At 41.6% G+C, this 22104-nt stretch overlaps 1 protein-coding gene across 4 annotated transcripts in view; it reads right to left on the bottom strand.

Moving 5' to 3' along the window:
* ARHGEF10 (Rho guanine nucleotide exchange factor 10) overlaps positions 1 to 22104 on the bottom strand; it is a 108349-nt gene that overhangs the window by 53172 nt on the left and 33073 nt on the right. For 3 of the 4 annotated variants that reach the window (XM_009558891.2, XM_054062428.1, XM_054062427.1), the window contains 8 exons: positions 19480 to 19592; positions 16356 to 16433; positions 15952 to 16131; positions 14568 to 14684; positions 12422 to 12514; positions 10348 to 10518; positions 8448 to 8593; positions 4540 to 4715 (listed from right to left, as the gene is read on the bottom strand). In XM_009558891.2, the coding sequence (XP_009557186.2) occupies positions 4540 to 4715; positions 8448 to 8593; positions 10348 to 10518; positions 12422 to 12514; positions 14568 to 14684; positions 15952 to 16131; positions 16356 to 16433; positions 19480 to 19592 (1074 nt within the window). The remainder of the gene's footprint in view (positions 1 to 4539; positions 4716 to 8447; positions 8594 to 10347; positions 10519 to 12421; positions 12515 to 14567; positions 14685 to 15951; positions 16132 to 16355; positions 16434 to 19479; positions 19593 to 22104) is intronic. The other variant, XM_054062426.1, reaches the window with a different exon arrangement.

The raw sequence follows: 22104 nt of genomic DNA, 5'->3' as shown, positions 1-22104 counted from the left end.
TGGCCTCACCAGTGCTGAGCACAGGGGCACAATCACTTTCCTGGTCCTGCTGGCCACGCTCTCAGAAACCTTGAATCATTGGGCATGAAGGGTGAAAGAGGAACTGGATGTGAGATGATAAACACTGACACAAATATACAGTGAAAATACAGGTGTGAAGGCATTTAAACGATGAAAGTACTTCAGGGATCTCAACACAGGTATTCAGGTGAGTGTAAGCTGGCCAAGCTGCCAAGGTTTTACACTGGAGTTCCTACCAGACTATTGATAACAACTCATGTGGAAAGTGTACTGTGAGGAGCTTATCTCCCTCTTTCAAACTCGTTTATAGTTAGCTTTCTAATCATTTTACTACTCCGTGTCAAGACGTGTATGAGACTCCTGGCAATACAGAAAAAGGTTTGCAGGAGGTGAACATCAAGCCCTAAAACCATGATAAAGAATAAGAAAGGCAGAGAGAAAAATCACATCTTAAGTGGGTGAGACAAACATGTAACACCTAATTTATTCTATGCCTACTCCACCAGCTACAAACATATTTCCCGTTAACAAGCATGATATTTAATATCACCCGGCTCGCTCAGCTGAAATGACTGTTTGGAGCTAGATTTATTTAAAATCTCTGGTCTTTTGTTAATTATATCCATGACAGTTTACATTTACGAACATATTACATCTCCTTCAGCGTACAGTACTGTTTTCAATATAAAGATTTACGTTATTACTCCTTACATATTTCATAGAGATTAAAGTTAGTTCACTTAGCAATTCATGCCACATCACTCTTTTTAAAATCTTATCACTAGAGTCGATACACCACTTAATATTTAGTTTTGCATACTCTGGATGTTGTATTGCGATTGTCCAGTCTGAAAATGATGATAAAGCTGATTGTTGATTTTTTTCCTTCCACAATTCTGTATTTCTCACTAGATAAACCAGCAAAGAATACCCCAGCTTTAATGGCACTGGCTATCACAGCAGTGCTCTTTCTGGTTTTTGAGAAGAGCTGTTCTTCTACCGAGTGATACACTGACGAAAACACAAGTAGAAAACTGCAAATTGGTGACTTTGCCATATAAAAATCAATTTCCCACAGCCCCTGCTTTCCACCTTCAACCAGCACTGAAGCACGTCCTTGATTTATGTATACTCCTAAAACCTTTCAGCAGTTGCATATCACAGCCTGTATGAGATGAATTCAAATTCAGCTATTAATTTCTCCACAGCACCAAAAGTTTTCATCTATAAACTATACTACCCTCCCCTGCAGCGCAGTAGAAAGCTGAAAGCACCAACTGCATTTAGCTGATAATAAATAGCGAGATACGTTTATGACAGTTGCCTCCTCATAAAAAAGGATTTTTGTGGAGTAAAAATTGCCTCGATAAGAGAAATTTAACTAATAACCAGTAATCTTCACAAGGACACAACCAGAATCCATCAAGAATCTTTGCTAATCACAGCAGTAATGTGAGAGAGAATATCAGCCTTACAAAGGTCACATACTTAACCTGATGTGCTGGAGACACAAACCAACTTCTCCTCGTCCTTCAGAAATGGAAGAGGTGGCACTCCTACTACTTAATGCTAAAACACAGAATCATCATTATTCTGGATCTCTCCAGTTTCCACAAACTGGAAATGAGAGCAGAAAATAAGGTTTGAAATGTGGTTCTACATCACAGAAGCAGGATTTTGCCTGTAGGATCCCAAATTGTTCTCAGCCATTAGACATTATCAAAACCATACACTATGAGGCCACTGGGATCTCACCACAACTGTGTACTTCGAAAACAGAGCAAAACAAAACATAACATTATGATGACTGTGAAGTCATGCAATTTCAGGCAAAGAGTGACAATACTTTGCTGGTAGTGCTTTGCGATTTGTGGTAAATCATAGAATCGTTTGGGTTGGAAGGGACCTTAAAGCTTTTATCATCCAGTTCCAACCCCCCTGCCATGGGCAGGGACACCTCCCACTGGCTCAGGCTGCCCAAGGCCCATCCAACCTGGCCTGGAACACCTCCAGGGATGGGGCAGCCACAGCTTCTCTGGGCAACCTGGGCCAGGGCCTCACCACTCTCAAGGCAAAGAATTTCTTCCTAATGTCTAATCTAAATCTTCTCCCTCTCCAATTTAAAGTCATTCCCCCTCGTCCTATCACTCCATGCCCTTGTAAACAGCCCCTCCTCAGCTTTCTTGTAGCCTCTTCAGGTACTGGAAGGTCGCTATAAGGTCTCCCCAGAGCCTTCTCCAGGCTGAACAACCCCAACTCTCTCAGCCTGTCCTCAGAGCGGAGGTGCTCCAGCCCTCTGATCATCTTCACGGCCTTCTCTGGAGCCATTCCAACAGTTCCACATCCTTCCTATTTTGGGCATTCCAGAACTGGACACAATAGTCCAGGTGGGGTCTCATGAGAGCAGAGGGGCAGAATCCCCTCCCTCGACCTGCTGCCGACACTTCTTTTGATGCAGCTCAGGACACAGTTGGCCTTCTGCGCTGCGAGCATGTATCGTTGGCTCATGTCGAGCTTCTTCTCAATCAGTACCCACAAGTCCTTCTCCGCAGGGCTACTCGATCATCTCACCAATGCGATACTGCCATGATAAAGATTGTGTCTTCACTAACAATAAACTTCAGCATCTCGGTGGACGCAAATAAGCAAGAAACAGTAAACCATTACACAAAGCCTGACCGGTCCTCTCCTTCTGCTGTATTTTCTGAGCTTCTGTAATCTGCAGTAGCAGCGATGACTGCAATGAGGGGCCACTCTACAGAATAACACAATTAGATATATATTCAAACTTGTCTGTACAGGCCAATTCAGCCAAGCCTGCATGCAGAATAACAGCTAACACAGACACAGCAGTACACGCTAATAGCAAGGCTGTGCTCCTCCTCTTTCATGACTGATTATATTTAATTTAGTTGGCTCATTTGGCAGAAACATTTGATTAAAGCTGAGGGAAGATTTATTCATTTGTGTTACCACTATCCTTCATATTTTTTTCAATTTTTATATTTGATCCCTTTTATTAGGAGAAGACTGAATTAATACAACGATCAGAGCTTAGCAAGAGCACAATTCATTCAGTTCACCTTTCACCTGTTGAGTACCATTTAACCTGAAGGTTGAGGCTACAAATGATTTACAAAGTAATTTAATTTTTGGGGATATTTCCACCAAACATCATGAAACCGAGAAACCTTAAAGCCAAGAGGTTAAAGTAGGTTCTACAGGACTATTTGGGTGAATGTTTGCCTTTTTCCCCTTGTGCTTCACTTCCCCATCTGATCTTGCTGACAGGCAAAGATTTGGTCTGATCGGCTGTGAAGCTGCTGCACAAATTCACAGCAGGAATATTCAACACTCCCACAGTCACCGACAAAAGGGAACGCCAGTCAAAAGTAATACTCTCCCTTATATACACTTCTCTTGCGGTCATGCATACAGCAGCTGGTAAATGATAACATAAGAGTTTTAATCTCATTGTCTAAGTAGCCCATTAATGCCTAAAAGGAATTACAAGAATGAGTCAGCCTTTAAATTGAGACATAAGTACCTATAACATTTTTCTGTGGCTATTTACAAAGGAAGGAGCAAGAAGACCTAACAATAACCATCCTGGAGAATACAGGGATATTAAATGCTGCAACTGCACCTTACACCATTCTGAAGTGGAATATTTATGCCTCTTTACAGCACAGCTGTGGGAAAATTCATGAGGCCAAGGGGGCAATGTGAAATAAATGTAGTGTGAAATAATTCCCAAAGCTAGCACTGAAACCCATGGAAATTATAGGCCATTAATAGGGATCACAATCTAGATATATCAAATGCACTTAAAAATACAATATTTAGGCAAAATATAGGATATAAAAATAACTCATTATATATGAAAGGCCAGCTACCGAGTAAACTCTTGAAATTCATGCCTCTCTCAAGGGTTGTTAGCAGGCCTGTAGGAGGGATTAGTAAGTACAGAAAGAACTTAAAAACTTCAGAGTTTCAGGTTGTTTTCAGAGAGAGGCTGAAAGGAAATTACCTTTTGGCATACTGTTTCAAAAACATTAATTAAAATTGAAGTTGTTTCTGAAGCACAGTGTTTCTATGTTAGAAGGTGGGAAAATATGGGCTTGAGAGAAGTAACTTCTACCCTGCAGTAACTACTCCTGCCCAGACTCCTATTCCACAGCAATGGTCATTTTTACCAAAGTTTCTTTGCTTTAACTACGGGATAAAGAACATATGCACAACAATCAGCTACCACAGGACAGCCGGCACACCACACAAACCCACTTTTTTGCATGCCCACACACGTATGTTTTAAAACTCTTTCTGCGTTCACACATAAAGTAAACCAGGACAAATACAAGAAATTCTTGTTGCAAGGCAGGAGACTGGCTTTCACTTTGCAGATCCTCAGTTTCCAAAGAAAGTGGTTATAGCACTGTTCATGTTGCAGAAGTTGAAATTTGGATATGGGTTTTAACAACAAGAAGGCTGTAAAAGTCAATAAATCTTGTCACTTACTTGGCTTAGTGTTAATAATGACATTTTCGGCAGAGTGTTGAGGTGGAAACCTGCAGTTCTCTCCTTGGCTCTCACTGCTACCATACTCTATGACTTCCACTTGTCCCAGCGGTACGCTCCACTTCAATAAATACCTCTGGCCAGTTGTTATGGTGCCACCGCTTTCATAGGAAGACCTGGAAGATGCACAAATTATTGCTGTGACAAGCAACTACTACGCATCCTACTTATTATTTTAGCTTCCAAAATCTGCTGTTTATCATTCTGAGTACCACGCAGGACTTTAACCAAACACATGCATCAGGCTGACTTCATGACTGACCTTTCAAGTGAGTGCAAAGGGCAGCTATGAAGGTACAGATAATCCTGTTTACAAACAACATAGGACTGCCAACCACAGTCTCTAAATTTCTATAACAAATATAAATGACCATCTTTTAAACTCAACGTGCAACCTTATACAAGCGCTTAGGCTGATACCAGGGCTCCATCTTCTCCTAATTCTTTTGGATTGTGCTGTCTTTCAGGACAGTACTTGAAATGGTGCAAAAAAAGAAGTATCTGCTGTGTTTAGGGAAACATGGATGAGCATAGAATCATAGAATAGTTTGGGTTTGAAGGGACCTTAAAGATCATCCCGTTCCACTCCCCTGCCACGCGCAGGGACACCTCCCACTGGCTCAGGCTGCCCAAGGCCCATCCAACCTGGCCTTGAACACCTCCAGGGATGGGGCAGCCACAGCTTCCCTGGGCAACCTGGGCCAGGGCCTCACCACCCTCATGGTGAAGAAATTCCTCCTCATGTCCAGTCTAAATCTGCCCCTCTCCAGTTTATACTCATTGCCCCTGGTCCTATCCCCACAAGCCTTTATGAACAGCCCCTCTCTTGCTTTCCTGTAGCCCCTTCAGCTACCGGAAGGTCGCTATAAGATCTCCTCAGAGCCGTCTCTTCTCCAGAGTGAACAACCCCAACTCCCTCAGCCTGTCCTCGTAGAGGAGGCGCTCCAGCCCTCCGATCATCTTTGTAGCCTCCTCTGGACCCGTTCCAACAGCTGATGGGACCTTTGAATGACTGGCAGCAGGAACATAACTTCAAGGGCTGACAAGCTAACATTTCTGTTGAGCTCCACAGCGCAGGAGTTCTTTACAGCAGACCTTTACAACTGCTGTGGCTTCTGAGAGTAATCCCATGTGAGCTGCTGGTGCGAAAGAAAGTATGTATCCCAAGAGGCATTTCAGAGGAAATTACATGCTAAGGAAGCTCACTTGGAAAAGAAATGGCATTAATACTTCTTTTTGGTTTCTTATTCGTGTTCAAGCACGCAAACCAAACATTTATTATAAAGAATAGAAGAGACGTTAAAGTGAACAAAAAAGTTTTACTAACAGAAAGTATGACTGAAAGAGAGAAGTTAAATAGCAGAATCACAGAATGGATTGGGTTGGAAGGGACATTAAAGATCATCGGATTCCAACCCCCTTGCCATGGGCAAGGACGCCTGCCACTGGATCAGGCTGCTCAAGGCTCCATCCAACCTGGCCTTGAACACCTTCAGGGAGGAGGCAACCTCCCCCAAAAATGCCTGGGAGAAATCAGCAACATATATTTATTGTGAACAGTACCTTAACGCTGATATTCAGCTACTCAGCTACTTTTGTTTCAATGAAGAGGCAAGTATGAACAAAACAGCACAAGTGCCACAGCTTAAGCAAATATTTATAAATTCTTGATCTAGTTCAGAAGAAAGAGAACAAGACAAGGCAGGACACAGCTGTTCAGCCACTCGGGATAGCATCCATACCATCCAACTCCTGCTACTTAAAAGTTAGGTCTCTAGTTAGAGATAGTCATCTACACTTCAGGTGAAGAAGGAACTTCTGAGGGTCCTGCACTTTGTAGAAATGCATGTCTTTTAACAGCTGTACAAAATTGATCTGGAAGCAATAGTCCTCGCATCCCTGCAGCACCTGATATTTTCTGTAAAGGCTGGACAAAAGGTGGTTAAGTGAGCTGATACACACCACACAGCTAGGGGTCACGGTTCTGAAGAAGTCTACAGCTCCAGGGTAAAGATGTAGACACTAATCTTGAAAACCACTGCTATAACTGAAACCCAGCTTAGGTAAGATGCCCAGCTTCTATACAGTTAGAATGAAGGAAATAAAGCTCTTTCTACACAAGCCCAACAGGTACATTCTATTGCATGCACTTATTTTAAACCAAAAATTCTGGACTGGATACTGGTGTCATAGGTGAAATTTCGCAGTTGATTTCCTTCAGTCCATAACTATATTTTGCATGACAAAGGTAGTTCCTTCTGCATTGAAAATCTAAGAAGGAATCCTAAATCTATACACACAGCTTGCAGGTGGAATCACCCATAACTGAACACTCCAAGGGAGTCACAACCCTTTTTATTTGCTAGTGAATAAAGTGAAAAGTGCATTCAACTATTCTAAAAACCCACTGTTACATAAATAAGTGAGTTGGAGAGAAAACCTTAAGTGCTAGAGAAAATCATAATTAAATTTCTTCAGAGTCAGCAAATTCTCATGACACATGCATTCTCAATTGCCATCCCAAAGGAGGTTGCTCAGAAGCAGTTAATGCCCATGAGGAAAAAAGTGCTGCTGGTGGTAATCAGAATTGTTGACTTAATAAGGAGCCCAGAAACTTAATGCAATCACAAACTCTCCATAAGGAAAATGAAAACAGGCAGCATGTCACCACTTCAGGGATAATTAAAAAAAAAAAAATAAATCCAAAACAATGAAGCCATGGAAAAGATAAAACGGTTAAAAGCAATGTTCTCCCAAGTAATCGTAAGAAAATGAAGCCTACCTTGGCATGCGTGCACTCCACTGAACACCAATACACAGCAATAAGTAGACACTACGGAACATTTCTATCCGTAATCTCCAACAGACTTAATTTTCTTAAAAAGTCACTCTAGAAGCTGAAGCCAATGGGATGAGGTTCAACAAGGCTAAATACTGAGTCCCGCACTTGGGACACAACACACCCATGCAGCACTACAGGCTTGGGGAAGAGTGGCTGGAAAGTGCCTGGCAGAGAAGGACCTGGGGGTGTTGGTTGGCAGCAGCTGAACATGAGCCAACAGTGGGCCAAGAAGGCCAATGGCATCTTGGTCTGCATCAGAAACAGCGTGGCCAGCAGGTCCAGGGAGGTGATTGTGTCCCTGTGCTGAACACTGGTAAGGCTGCACCTCGAATCCTGTGTTCAGTTTTGGGCCCCTCACTACAAGAAGGACATTGAGGTGTGGGAGTGTGTCCAGAGAAGAGCAACAAATATGGTGAAGGGGCTGGAGAACAAGTCTTACGAGGAGCAGCTGAGGGAACTGGGGTTGTTTACCCTGTAGAAGAGGAGGCTGAGGGGAGACCTTATTACTGTCTACAACTGCCTGAAAGGAGGTTGTAGAGAGGTGAGTGTTGGTCTCCTCTCCCAAGTGACAGGAAATAGGACAAGAGGGAACGGTCTCAAGTTGCGCCAGAACTGATTTAGATTAGATATCAAGAAAAATTTCTTCACTGAAAGGGTTCTCAGGCACTGGCAGAGGCTGCCCATAGAGGTGGTGGAGTCCTCATCCCTGGAGGGGTTTAAAAGACTGGTAGATGAATTGCTCAGGGATATGGTTCAGTAGTGGACAGGTACGGTTGGACTCGATGATCTCAAAGGTCTTTTCCAACCCAATGATTCTATGAGTTTATGAACTTGCAAATGCCAGCAGGCAATTTACACAACTGTAAGAAAGCGAGTTATCTGTTCATTATGATCACTGCTATAAATCAGTACTCAAAGGAAAAACAACAATAAATGAAGAGTGTCAGTGCCGTTTTTTCCAGCTGAAGCTTGAACAATCATTTAAAAAATATGAATGATGTCTTACCGAATATTTACCGTTGCACACATCAGCACATCATTTAACATAAAAAGTCGTCGCTCTTTGGTTTTGATAATTTCTCCTTTGTCATTGTAAACAGTTTCAACCATATCATCGGTTCGTACGAGGTATCTGTTTCCACTGCTGAGGAGCTAGATTTCAAAAACAAAAAACACCGTATATTCTACATCGAACATCCGCTGCAAAGCATAAAATACAACGGATTATCACTTGTCATCCTAATACAAGCGTTCACAGGTGGATGTGCCAAGTGAATTAAGTCTCCTTACTGATTTGCTTTCATTTAGAACAATAGTAACTTCTGCCAACAGCAATATGGCCTGCAGGGAGGGGTTCAGCTTTAATACGGAATGTGTAATTGCTCTGAAAATCTTCCACACCAATAACCAAAAAAAAATCATAGCTGCCACGATTTCTGTGGTTTCTTTCCCTCAACTCTTCTTTCATGGCCTGTTTAAGTGCTATGGATGGTTCCAGCTGTCCCAAAGGAGGTACTTAGGGCGGGAAGAGGAAGAATGCTCCTGCCTGCTCTGTCCACCTGGGCTCACAGGGCTGGTTAAGGTGTGCAGAGGGCAGGTTGCCACCGACTGTGGAGAAGAGGATATGTACAGAAGATGCATGAGATGTAAATTGCTCCAGCTGTTTGCCTTCAAGGCTGAGGATCAGCGCCATGTGCAAGCGTGAACCAGTCCCTTACAGGTCAATCACATCTCTGTAGTGGCCAACAGAACCAAATGGTCCTTAACTCACTTGTTTCCTATCTACCCACCTCCTTCTTCCCTGCCTGGCACTGTTCGTAACCTATGTAAGCAAATATTAACCCACAAGTCACACAGTGCCCTCTGTGGTTTGGAGTGATTATCCACATATATATCAATTCATCCTCCTGGTGCAGAACATGGTTTAGAGTTCATATCAACTGACAAAAAGAAATTCGGGCCACCTCTTAAAAAGCACATTCTATGTCTTGAACCCCTTCAACCATTTGTAGAAGTTTAGTAGCTGCTTAAAGAAGCAGGAGTAGGAGTACTAGAGAAGAATAAATGTCTTACCCCATCTTCTACAGCATGTAGAATGGAAATACTGTTCTAGTATGACAATAAATTCGATATCCCATTTCTGATAAAGAGCTTAAAAGAAGTGTGTTCTGGCTGACTTAATTTCTTCCTAAAAACTACATTTTTACATATCATAAAAAAAGTCCACTCCTTCAGCAAGTCCCCATTGCCCCATCACAGAATGAGTCCAGCCTGTAACTTCATGAAAGCCATCACTGAAGCATTTATGCCCCATCCCGTGGGAAAGGAGTAACCACTTATGATGTAAATAAGCATACATATATCCATAGTACAGATAGCTACTGACAAATTCAAATGAAGAACAATCTTCCTTCCTTCCTTCTGAATGTCTTCTACAGTTCTTCAAAGACATTTCTACTGTACAATCTAAATGTGTGAATGGAATACATTGGGTGTTCTTTTAAACAAGGAATGTGTAGGACAGATTCAGTAGCACATCTCAAACTGGTCCATAGTTGGAAGCACTGCGGTATAATATAGAAGTAATTCCTCAATTCTAGAATCAATTCCAAGTTTAACTTTCCCAGGTGTGTGAGAGACTTTACCATACAGCATTACCCCCTACGCTGCCCCAGAACACCAACACTGCTGCTATTTCAGCACATCCCTCACTCCAGCACACAGTGGTTTAACCAGCGAGTCTATTCAGTCCTGCAGGGAGCTCACATCTCACACTTGCCACTATAATGAGCCCTTGTTGTTGAGCTCTAAAGAAAATAAACATAGGTCTCTTTGGTGTCCATTTTAGACACTGTTCAAGGCCCAGAAACAAACTCTTCCATCATCACACATTCCTACTTCCTAACCTTGTTCAGATAACGTTCGTTCATTGCTTTTGCTATTTGTTTTATTTCACAGCGCTGATCTGCATCCCTTTTCCTTTCATTTAACTTCTCTGCCAGTGTTTCAAGTTCTGTGAGAGCCATTTGTAGAGGTAACCTGTCGGGATGTCCTTTATTCGTGTTCTTCAACATATCCTGATGGGAAAACAAAATAAAAATCAGATTTAATTCTAAAGCCAAGTTCAAAAGATTACAGGATGTAAAGCTACCACTACGATCTTTACCCAAGTACTACTAAAGAATAAGACCAACGAACACTTAATGAATATTCAGACAGCACATTTGACTTTCCTGAATATTTTCACAGTCTTCTAAAAAAAGATAGTGAATGGGGCCACTTACAACTTATTTACAGGGAGGAAGTACGGAGAAGGAACTTGACAATAAATGCAAAAAACTGCAAATGTAAATGTAAATAAAAAAGATGTGACCTGCACACCAAAGCCCACCCTCTGTGGCACCTGCAAACCAGAGCTAATAGTGCGTGCTAGGATAGGCCTGCCATGGTCCAGAAGGAGTTAGGAACAGCTAAGCTGGTCTAAAGGAGGTTGTTGTTGTTAAATTAGAGTTGGTTTTGTGACCAACTCAGCTGTTCTAAGTAACTTCATTTTCCGAAAACTAACTGCATGTTTTGAAGACAGTGTTCTTGTCTAAAGTGATAACAGAGGGCACTGATATGCAGAAAGGCCAGTGCTTATACTTAACCGAGGCCATCCTTGAGCTGGCAGAAATGGAGCTGCACCTAAGAAGAGGGGTGAACGGGACAAGTGACCCTAAAATGACCAGAGTATTCCGTCCCATATATGTCATACTCGGTATAAATTTAAGAGATCACGAGGGTCTTGCTCTCTTCTGTGATGGCCAATGTCCAGTGAGGTCCTCATCTATTCGTTTCCTCCTGTTCCCAGATCCACATGTTCCTGAATCCAGTTCCTGAGCTCAGCTCTTTCCTGGCCATGGACCCATTCCCTTATGTCTGCTCTGTAGCATTTGTGGTGAAGGACAGTCATCGAGGGGTGGGGGCATGATCCCGTGTATTTGTATATATGTTATTACTTTCTAATTATTTTGCATCAATATTATTATTATTATTATTATTTCATTAAAGCTGTAGTTTACTTTCCAACCCACAGGTCTTTTTCCACTCATTTCACTCTCCCCTTTACCTGCACGGTGTGGGGGGAAAGGATTTTGGGAGCTTAACTGCACGGTTTTAGCTGCCAAGATTTAGCTGGGTGGAGCTAAACTATGACACAAGTCTACGCTGGAGAAGTGTGTTCCTCCTGCAGCTCAACTGCCTGTTTAGATGAGACACGAAGACTCCCTGTCAAATTACTAATTGCCATGGGAAGGAAAACGAGACACTGCAGGTTAGAAGGAAGTTGTGACACACTCCAGCAGGTCCTGTGAGCCAAGCAGTCAAGGAGAAAGCGTGCTCTTGTTCCACTTCTATTTCTGCACTATCCATGGCATGAACTACAGCCTTTTGCATTTTTCTGAAATGCAAAGTAAAGGTAGTGGTGTTTTGAAGTGTTATCTAACAAACTGATACGAACAAGAAGCAAATTTGAACTACACCTTTACTGCAAAGAGGCTTACTGGCTAAAACTAACCTAGCATGTAATCCAGAGTAAATCTAGTTTACTAAGATTTAATTGCTGTCTCTTTACTGCCCGTCCCTGCAATCAGACTATGAGATCAGCACGTTACGATGAACTGGAATTTTTTCTTTGCTATTTCCCTATGATCCAGTCAGTGGCCACTTCCCCTGCAGTGTCCTCCTCCAGGAGAAGGCACCTACCGTGCAATCCCAAAAGCAAACCACATAAAAATATATCAAGAGCATCCCCCTTTGAAGAAATTCTTCATGATGAGGGTGGTCCTCCACACCCCTGGAGGTGTTCAAGGCCAGGTTGGATGGGCCTTGGGCAGCCTGAGCCAGTGGGAGGTGTCCCTGCCCATGGCAGGGGGGTTGGGATCCAATGATCTTTAAGGTCCCTTCCAACCCAAATCATTCTATGACTCTATGGTTATTTACCTGCAATAGCAGAATGAACTGTGGAAAGCGCTGGATAGGTTTCATCATTAAACCATACAGTGTAATTCGATCGGGACTTGACTCCTGGCACTGCTGCAATGCAAGAAAGCCACACTGTTTACTACCATGACTGCATTTCCAGCAGTTACAGAATGAAAGGAAAACATTTCCTGAAAATCCTTCTACGTCATTTACATTAATTGTAACAGTAACGATCCCATTTACTATAAAATTTCATTTTAAAATATTATCTCTTTTAAATAAATCATTATTAAAATAATGGCGTGGCACTGAACTGAAATGTCCTCCTTAAATAAATACAGCTGGGACAAAGTCACACCAGCAACGCGGCACCTATGCTTCTATTGATACAGCACATCCGTGCTTTTACATAAGCACTCAAATGTCTGCTTAACTTCAAGCTGCTTAACTTCAAGCACAAAGCGAATGTACTTGCTCAGCGTCTTAAATTTGAAAAATGTAAATGATCTGTTGATTTATAGCACATAATTTACTGTTGCTGCCCTGTTTCTTAGAGCTGAGACTATAAATTTCTACCTATGTTTCAAGAGGAAATCCAAGGAAAACATCATAATCTCAGTGCTATGTAAACAAAAAAGAGATTTTAATTTTCTTTATTAAAAGAAACTATGGAAAAGAATATTAAATTATGTTTGGAAAGAAAAACATAGGAATCCATTATTTTGGCTACTGAGACTGGTAGATAAAACCAGACAAATTTCACTGGCATGTGCAAAAAAGCCCTCTTTGTTTAAGACTTTCCAACATTTGGAAATATTTTGGCCAGAATCACAGCTGACCCAAAAAAGGAGAGTAGAGGAAATACTCAATATTAAAACTAAAGCAAACCTAAATAATATTAAAACCAAAGCAAACAAACAATGTCAAACTGTTGTGCTTAAATTGCTATTCATTGCTACAACTATCAGCTTCACAACAGTCTGTTTCTATACTCATCTCCACAAACACTTTTTTTGCCCAAACAGTGGTTGTGAAGATTCTGGTCTCCATTGCCGATGGGCAAACAAAAACTTTTAAGGCCTAGAAAAGACTTCTGCCCTCAGAGCTCAGTTGTGAGACCCCAAGTCTGAGCAATATTGCCAGCATTGACAAGCAGTGATGAGAGGGGTGAGCTATGTCTCTGTTGGAGCAATGGGCTTTTAACAACGAGAGAGGAATGAAGTGGCTTTACGCTCACTAGAGTCTGATCTTTGTGATGCTTAAGGCTTCCAGAATATAATCCTGTGTAGTGCTGGCCACATTGAGAAGCTGTTAGTTAATTTTAAGATCTGAAGATAGATTAGGAATCAGCTCCCCTGCCATCTCCCCCCAGGCAACCTAAGAAGTTCATTAGTTTACCTATAGGGCACCTAATTGCAGTGCTTGGTGACCACTACCACAGATATGATAGACTGACAGCTCTGAGAAGCACAACTCAATCCGGGACTCTCGAAGAATGGGAGAAACAGAGCTTCCAGGCTCTCAGCAGTGTCACACACAGCCTAAAAGTGATGCATCTTGTGCCCTCTCTGTAAGGTATCACCTCGAGGGATTTGCAGCACTGCTACTGCAGGTACCAGGTTCTCCATGCACATCATTGGAAGCACCACATTCATCAGGGCAGTATGTATTCCACACAAAAGTTTTCAATTTCAACTCCAAATTCAAAATACGCTTTTCAAAACACTAGGAAATTGTTGTGGAAAGGAAATCTAGTCACACGTCTCTGCATAGAGTAAAGAAGTTAGCGGTAAAACAAATCCCAGATAAGAAGAGGCCTCAGATGCTAAACTATTATTTGAAGCTCATCTGACGTGAAAGAATCCAAATGTTTTGCCAAGCACGGTCGTGCAAACATGAATTACCTGATTTGAGTAACAATAAAACCACTCTGCACTTCAAAATACGTTCTAGATCTAACATCACGTTATTATTCTGAAAGTACAGTAGTGGAAGTGAATTCTCTGGGGAACTTTTGTGCCAAGGCCATAAAACATAAACCCAAAGTCCATAAAAACAGTCACATGGTGTTCAGTATCAGCAGTCAAATTTCCTCTTAACTTATAATTTATACTGTCCTATTTATACCACATGCCCAGCTGGTTTTTAGACTGAACGAACTCACCTTTAAGAAGTCTAAAAAGGCAGGTTTGGTGGCACACGTTTTCTTGAGAATCCCTACTGCTGTACTGAAGTTGTTTACATATTCACTGTATGCATCCAACACCATCGATTTAGAAAACTGAAAAGATAAAGGGGTAAACCTTAACTATAAATAAGAAGATCCCTGAAAGCACAACTATGTAGACCTCTGACCCTCAAGGAGTCACTTTGCTCAGAGCCAAGGGCTTTGCTTGGCCTAGTTCTGGATCTACACAAACACTAGTGATGCCCAAAACAATAATCTTTCTGTAGAAAACAGGCTGGAAACCTAAAAACATAACAGCTGTGAATTACAAAATGTAGATTTACAGAAGGAGTTTCATCTTGGCTATGAAACTAGGACAGAGCCTGCGGACTAAGGGCAATCCAAGGGCATTCAGTGAGGTTCAAAGTGGCTGCTGGGATCCCCTGATGATCTCACTGCTGCCTATCTTCCAGATCTTTCGCATCGGCTAAGCCCCAGGGCCTTCATGCTCATCTGCAGCTGGTAAGGGTTTACCAAGAAAGCAGACACACTGTGTGGCCTGCAGACAGCCATGCGAAGGGCAGGCTCACTGCCCATTCCCTCCTTCATCATTTTATCTTTCTCTTCTGCACAGGTGGTCTCACTAACGCTACCTAACTTGCTTCAGTCAAAATAAGACAGGTTTACTTTAAACAGCACATCTGTAGTTATCATTTCGTTTTGACCGAAATAGGCTCAAAGCACTCAGAAATACTGACCTCAGCTATCTCTCAAGAAAAGATGGGAATTTCTAGCAGCTGGATGGCAACAGAACAATGTACTCAAGCCAGAAGGCAGGCAGCCTTTCCCACCCACACGCTTGGGGTAGGAAAAGTGTTTTTGTATCAACCACAGCTCATCTAATTTTCTCTAATTAAAGCAGTGGCTAGTTCCGTCCTTTACTGGATGAACTTCAGCTAAGGGTGGGATAGCATTTCACAAGTGCCCCAGGATCAGTTCAAATCCAGGAATTCAGGACATCACCTACTGTGTTTTTTTCTACTCCCAACAGATACACTATGTATGACTACCTACTAGCATCAATCTCACCTTAATTTTAGTGGCTTTGTCAACTCTGTCTCCATAGAGAAAGAAACTGGTTATTCAAATGTCTGAAAGCTCAACCAAAGCCTGAAAATTTTGCCCACAATCCTTTCACATCTGCCAACAAATCTGAAGACATGTGTTGGTGTCAGGGTCCCTACCAAGATGGCCCATATGAACTCTGACAGTTGCCACAGGCCAGATGGGATTGAAGTAGTCAAGTTAGACAGAGAGAGACGGAGATAGAATAACAAGCCTCAAATAAAAACAGATTATCTGCTCAGATGCATTTGCTTACTGAAGCAACAAAGACATCACCAATCATTTCAATAGAGTCCCACTCGGACACACGACTCGCCAGCGCAATCTGAAACATCGAATGGCACTGAAGAATTTCCTTAATCCGATAAAAGACCATTTTGAGTTTTCTTTCACTTAATAATTTTGGTTCCATATCTGAAAGGGGCTTCTCATACTGCTGTGGAAAAAAAAAAGAAAAAAGGATTTAAACAAACAACCCCAAAATGGCTCTTCTACAAGCAGAAAAAACCAATTTATGTAACAGTACATACACATACAAAATCTCTAAGCATTTGGCAGGAAGCATCTGTAGCAAAATCTGTGAGTCATACTACAGATTCTTTAGGGGTCTGACTATATTTCATATTTCCAAATTATAAAGTGCAAAAGTTATTAAAGTACCTCCAGGATTCTTTTGAGAGCATCCACATAATTCTTCTCACTGTCAACTACAGAACCCAAAATATACCTTCTCACAACCTGTTAAGAAACAGAGGGTTGTCTGAAGCATTAATCAGGTAATATGTTCATCATAGTTGGGAATGCAGATAGTAAAATTCCACATTAATAAAACACAAGAAACACAAAGCAATTTCAATACTGGAAAAGCCATGAAATAATACTGTACCTCTTCAAAAGTAATTAAATTCACTATTACTTTAAAATTATTTATTTATTTTAAGGACCACAACAGTCATATTTGCATTTATAATCTTTGCAGAATGTTGCAATTCCAAGCTCTACTTTTGAAAACTTTTACTTTAAGATGCATAAATTTAGGCATTAATATAAATAATAAGGGTGTAGATCATATTGGCTACTTTGGAGTATTGCTGCAGTTTTCTAAATCAGTCTTCAAGGTTAATATTCTTTTTTTAATGGTTTATAAATTTATTTGGTGCAATCTGAAGAACCAACAAGCAAACATTAATTGCCTTTTAAAGGTAAGGCCATTTAAACTGTACGACTGAGAAAATATCTGAGTGAAACAGCTTTCTTTTTCGGGCATTATCAGGCATGAGTGAAAACTTCATCTCTTCTATATTCATACCAATTAACAGAGCTGCAGGAACTTCAGGAAATGCTATTTCCCACCGACAAACTACAATCTATTTATCACACCACCTTCTCCACCTCCTGCTTCTGCAAATCAGTTGAAATGCACATTGTACGCATGTGTAGGTGATGAGAGAGGTAAGTAAGGGGAACCTATTTGGTTTAAAATTTAAAATTTCTTACTCTTATTGATTAGATTTATTGCTAGTTTTAAGAATTTGTTCTCATCTAAACCCAGTTCCTAATCCAGCTCCTCCTGGAAGGACTCTGAGAAGAGAGCACAAGGCTGGATCAAGCCATTCCCCACAAGTACAAGGAAAGGTAAAAGGTTTTCTTTTGCCGTTTTAAAATGACCATGAAACTCAGACTTGCTTTTCACTGTTCCTGATCCCCATGGTCTCCTGCCTCATTTGCCACGGCTGCCTTTGATTCTCAACACTTGTATTATGTTTTGCATTATTAAGTGAAGTACAGGTTATGCAAAGAAGTTCTTTCAAGTACTGGCATTTCAAAGGAAGCCTTCAAAATTATCCGAGGCTTTGCTTAAAGATACATATGGTAAAATTAGTTGTGGCTGATTCCTGTTTAGAATGGATTTAGTAGTGTGTTATTTGATATAATTGCTCTACTAAAGGATACTAACTCTACCTTTAGTCACAGTTCATTCTTCTGAAAAGAATAAATACCTGTAGAAACCAGTGTTTTTCAGACACAAAATAGATGCTTAATAATGCCTACAGCTTATTGCAATAGATAGACACAACTTACAAGAGGATTGCATGCAAGTCTGACATTTATATCCACATTTTTGCTAGTAACAGTAGCACGCAAACACAAACAACCGATCATAAAAACTCAGGTCCCAGCAGTACAACGATGCAAGTATACGATGTCGTATAGGATAAATACACAGTATTTAAACAGGCAGCAGGTTTTAAACAAAAGCTATCGTGCCACCTGCTGTTTAAAACAAGCACATTCATAAAGTCAGCTCGGTGCTGGTAGAGCGGTTCAGATTGAACAGAGCTTCTTGCCTTCACCCTCTCCAGCTGGGATGCCCTGTGCTGCTGCACAGGGTTACCCTGACCCACAACTAGGACTTGTCTTGGCCTCTCTTGAGCTGTTTGAGTTTTTCTGTCAACCTCAGCCCACCACAGCCACGCTGAGCAGCACCCCACCCCCCCGCAGTCTGATATCGCCTCCAAGCATGCATCCAGCCAGCGTACATCCCAAAAACCTTTGCTGTTGCCCTTCACACCTCTCTAACTCACTAACGCCACCGCTGCCTACATGGGCAGCTCCTCCTGGGTAGATCAGCCATGACCTACTAATGACCTACAACAATTACTAATTTAGTCCAAACTAAGAGCTCTCTATTTTTAAAACAGGGCACATTTCTTTTTAATCACCTACAAAACCCAATGAAATTCTCAAGCCCGCATTTGGAAAGAAGGAAAAGACAGCATTCCAGTTGACGCTGGGATCTTACACTACAATTGAAATCTTCCTGTGACATAGCACAGTTTGGTAGCTGTATTATTCCAAGATCAGCACTTCATTGTGTTAAACACATTAGAAAAATAAACCTCAGCAAGCAAAACAAAACCTTATATCACTCCTAATATGTATTTTTCTGCTGGTTTTACACAGGTACTGACCAACTCATGACTTGACATCACAAGAAGCCAAACACTCTCATACAGTTACTACTTGTCATAACAATAAAGTACCAGGAATTTATAGGATTTATTTTCAGCAAAAACTTCTAATTGATGCTGTTTTGAAGTGGTTTCCACAGTGACTATAGAGTTTAAGGCATAAAACAGCAAAATATACTCTTCTGAGTGGACAAGACTTTAGTGTGGACAAGTTTTTTTTTATCAGGAAAGAGTGTACCGGCCATCCTCTAAATTTCGAATAGAAATCCTGGCGTGCAACCAATGTCTTCTGACTCAATAAAAATGTTTAAACTCTTCTTTTCCCTCAAAACCATCACATTTAAGTGTTCAGACAGCAAAATAATATAGTTAGTTTTAATATCATTATTTATTTATAATATAGTTGTTATTATACAGATAACCTTACAGTGCAATCTCTTTCTGAATTCAGGACTGATGCAACTCTAAGCACACGTACCACTTTTCAAGAAAAGACTTTAGTATTTTCTGCCCTTCTTTTCAAGAAAATACTTAAGAATATAATATTATTATAGATCATTATGAAAAAGAAAGAAAATAATAAATATATATTAATGAAAATACTTTAGTAAGTATTATTATTAATCATTATTATTTAGTAGTATTTTCCAAGAAAATACCTTAGTATTTTCTTAGTCTTTCTTTAGTCTGAACATCGATTTAATTTATGTTAAATACCAGTATGTTTGAAGAGCAAGGCACCTAGAAGCCACTGATACAGAGCAGGGAGAGATTAAAAGAGGTAGAAGACCATATTTCCAAAACCCGACTACCTGCTGCTGTGATAATCCTTCAGGCATAGGAGTCATAATTGCTTCTGTATGCATGCAGTCCACATCAATAAATAAATTGAGCTCTTCTTCCTCCAGGCACGATGATCTATGATCTACAAATAATCGAACAACCAAAATGTCAATTTTTTGCAACATATAGATTGAAAGAAAGAAAAAAAAGAGGCAAATATCCTATCATCCAGGCACAGTGCCTAGCAGTCTTATTTTTACTTACCAAATAATAGACATTTCCCACTACTTTTTTATCACCTGTACAATGACATAAAAACCACCACTGACAGGTGCTCTAATACAGAGCATCTTTCAAAAGTATCTCAAAAACCTAAAATCCACACAGCATGAGATAGCCTACACATCTTTTGCTTCACCTATACTCTCTTTAAGGGACCTAAAAGATCATCCAGTTCCAACCCCCCTGCCATGGGCAGGGACACCTCCCACTGGCTCAGGCTGCCCAAGGCCCATCCAACCTGGCCTGGAACACCTCCAGGGATGGGGCAGCCACAGCTTCCCTGGGCAACCTGGGCCAGGGCCTCACCACCCTCATGGTGAAGAAATTCCTCCTTATGTCTAGTCTAAATCTGCCCCTCTCCAGTTCATACTTGTTCCCCCAGTCCTGTCCCCACAAGCCTTTGTGAACAGTTCCTCTTCAGCTTTCTTGTAGCCCCTTCAGGTGCTGGAAGGTCACTCTAAGGTCTCCTTGGAGCCTTCTCTTCTCCAGGTTGAACAACTCCAACTCTCTCAACCTGTCAGCCTCTCGGCCTGGAGCACCTCTGCTATGAGGTCAGGCTGAGAGAGTTGGGGTTGTTCAGCCTGGAGAAGAGAAGAACCTGCAGAGACTTATATCAGCCTTCCAAACCTGAAAGGGGCTACAGGAAAGCTGGGGAGGGACTCTTTCGAAGGGTGTGGAGTGATAGTACAAAGGGGAAAGGCTTTAAATTGGAAGGGGCAAGATTTAGATTAGACATCAGGAAGAAATTCTTCATGCTGAAGGTGGTGAGGCCCTGGCCCAGGTTGCCCAGGGAAGCTGTGGCTGCCCCATCCCTGGAGGTGTTCAAGGCCAGGTTGGATGGGCCTTGGGCAGCCTGAGCCAGTGGGAGGTGTCCCTGCCCATGGCAGGGGGGTTGGAACTGGGTGATCTTTAAGGTCTCTTCCAACCCAAGCCATTCTGTGATTCAGCTTAAAAAATTCCATTCATCCTTCCAAAATGGAATTGTAGCCAAATGTACCAAAATGTTGGCTTTAATCAAAATGAGAATAAGGGATTGTGCATTGCTCCCTACCTACTGTAATTTTAGGCAAAAAGCAACACCAAAGGGCTATGATAGGTGGCAGCACACAGCCAGCCAAACAGACAGAGAGAAGCAAAGGAGGGAGAAAGAAAGAACAGTGTGAGAAACTGCATCTATAAACAAAAAGGGAAGGGAAGCAGATCTGGGAGGAATTCATGAGTTTATTCAACAGATTTGTCACTGGGTTTCTGCTGATTTGGTAAGTCATTAAGGGATTAAATTGTCCAAGACATACCTTTGTGTCTGCTACCTAACCTGTAGAAATGTGAGGATGAATGCCAGGTTCATTCTAACACCGCCCTGCTGAAAGAAATCATTTTCTCCTGTGCAAGAGCAAGAAGTTTAGGATCAATTTTGGATGACCAAAGATTTTAGAAAGAATCTTCTATTTTCTGGTTGTGTATTAGGTAAATTCAGAAGCAGTTAGAGACCATGACAGGGATGCAAGGTGTGTCCTGGTCCTTCCAGATAATATGCCACTTAATATTAGCTCACTCACTTAGAAGTGTTGTGCCAGTCCTGAGATTTTAACTTCCTAAAATTTTAGTTTTACAAGCTCTGAAGTTACAACCATTTAATGAGTTCGGCAGAAACCTGTGCAGAACGACATACTATCTCACAGACCTGTCCTGAAGAAGAAATAAGTTTTATTGAGTTACTATCCTCTGCCTCTTGTAAAAACTAACTGTGCTGCTGCTGAGGCTCATGACAGAAGGCTGACGATTGTTCTTAACTCAAGAAAGCATGCAAATACTTTTAGCTTTTTGATTTTGAATCCCCAACACAAGAAGGATATGGAACTGTTGGAGCAGGTTCAGAGGAGGCCACGAAGACCATCAGAAGGCTGGAGCACCTCCGCTACAAGGACAGGCTGAGAGAGTTGGGATTGTTCAGCCTGGAGAAGAGAAGGCTCTGTGGAGACCTTATAGTGACCTTCCAGTACCTGAAGGGGCTGCAGGAAAGCTGGAGAGGGACTGTTTACAAAGGCTTGGAGTGATAGGATAAGGGGGAACAGCTTTAAATTGGAAGAAGTAAGATTTAGATTAGACATAATGAAGAAATTCTTCACAACGAGGCACTGGAACAGATTGCCCAGGGAAGTCATGGCTGCCCCATCCCTGGAGGTGTTCCAGGCCAGGTTGGATGGGCCTTGGGCAGCCTGAGTCAGTGGGAGGTGTCCCTGCTCACAGCAGGGCAGTTAGAACTGAATGATCCTTAAGGCCCCTTCCAGACCAAACGATTCCATGATTCTATGATTTTAGATCCCTTTCTGTTTTCCCAATTCAAACTCAGCTTTCATCAAGAATCACCA

Source organism: Cuculus canorus, chromosome 3 (assembly GCF_017976375.1).
Source record: "Cuculus canorus isolate bCucCan1 chromosome 3, bCucCan1.pri, whole genome shotgun sequence".
NCBI classification, from domain to species: domain Eukaryota; kingdom Metazoa; phylum Chordata; class Aves; order Cuculiformes; family Cuculidae; genus Cuculus; species Cuculus canorus.
Note: the sequence above shows the minus strand (reverse complement) of the source record. Positions and strands in the feature narration are given on the sequence as shown.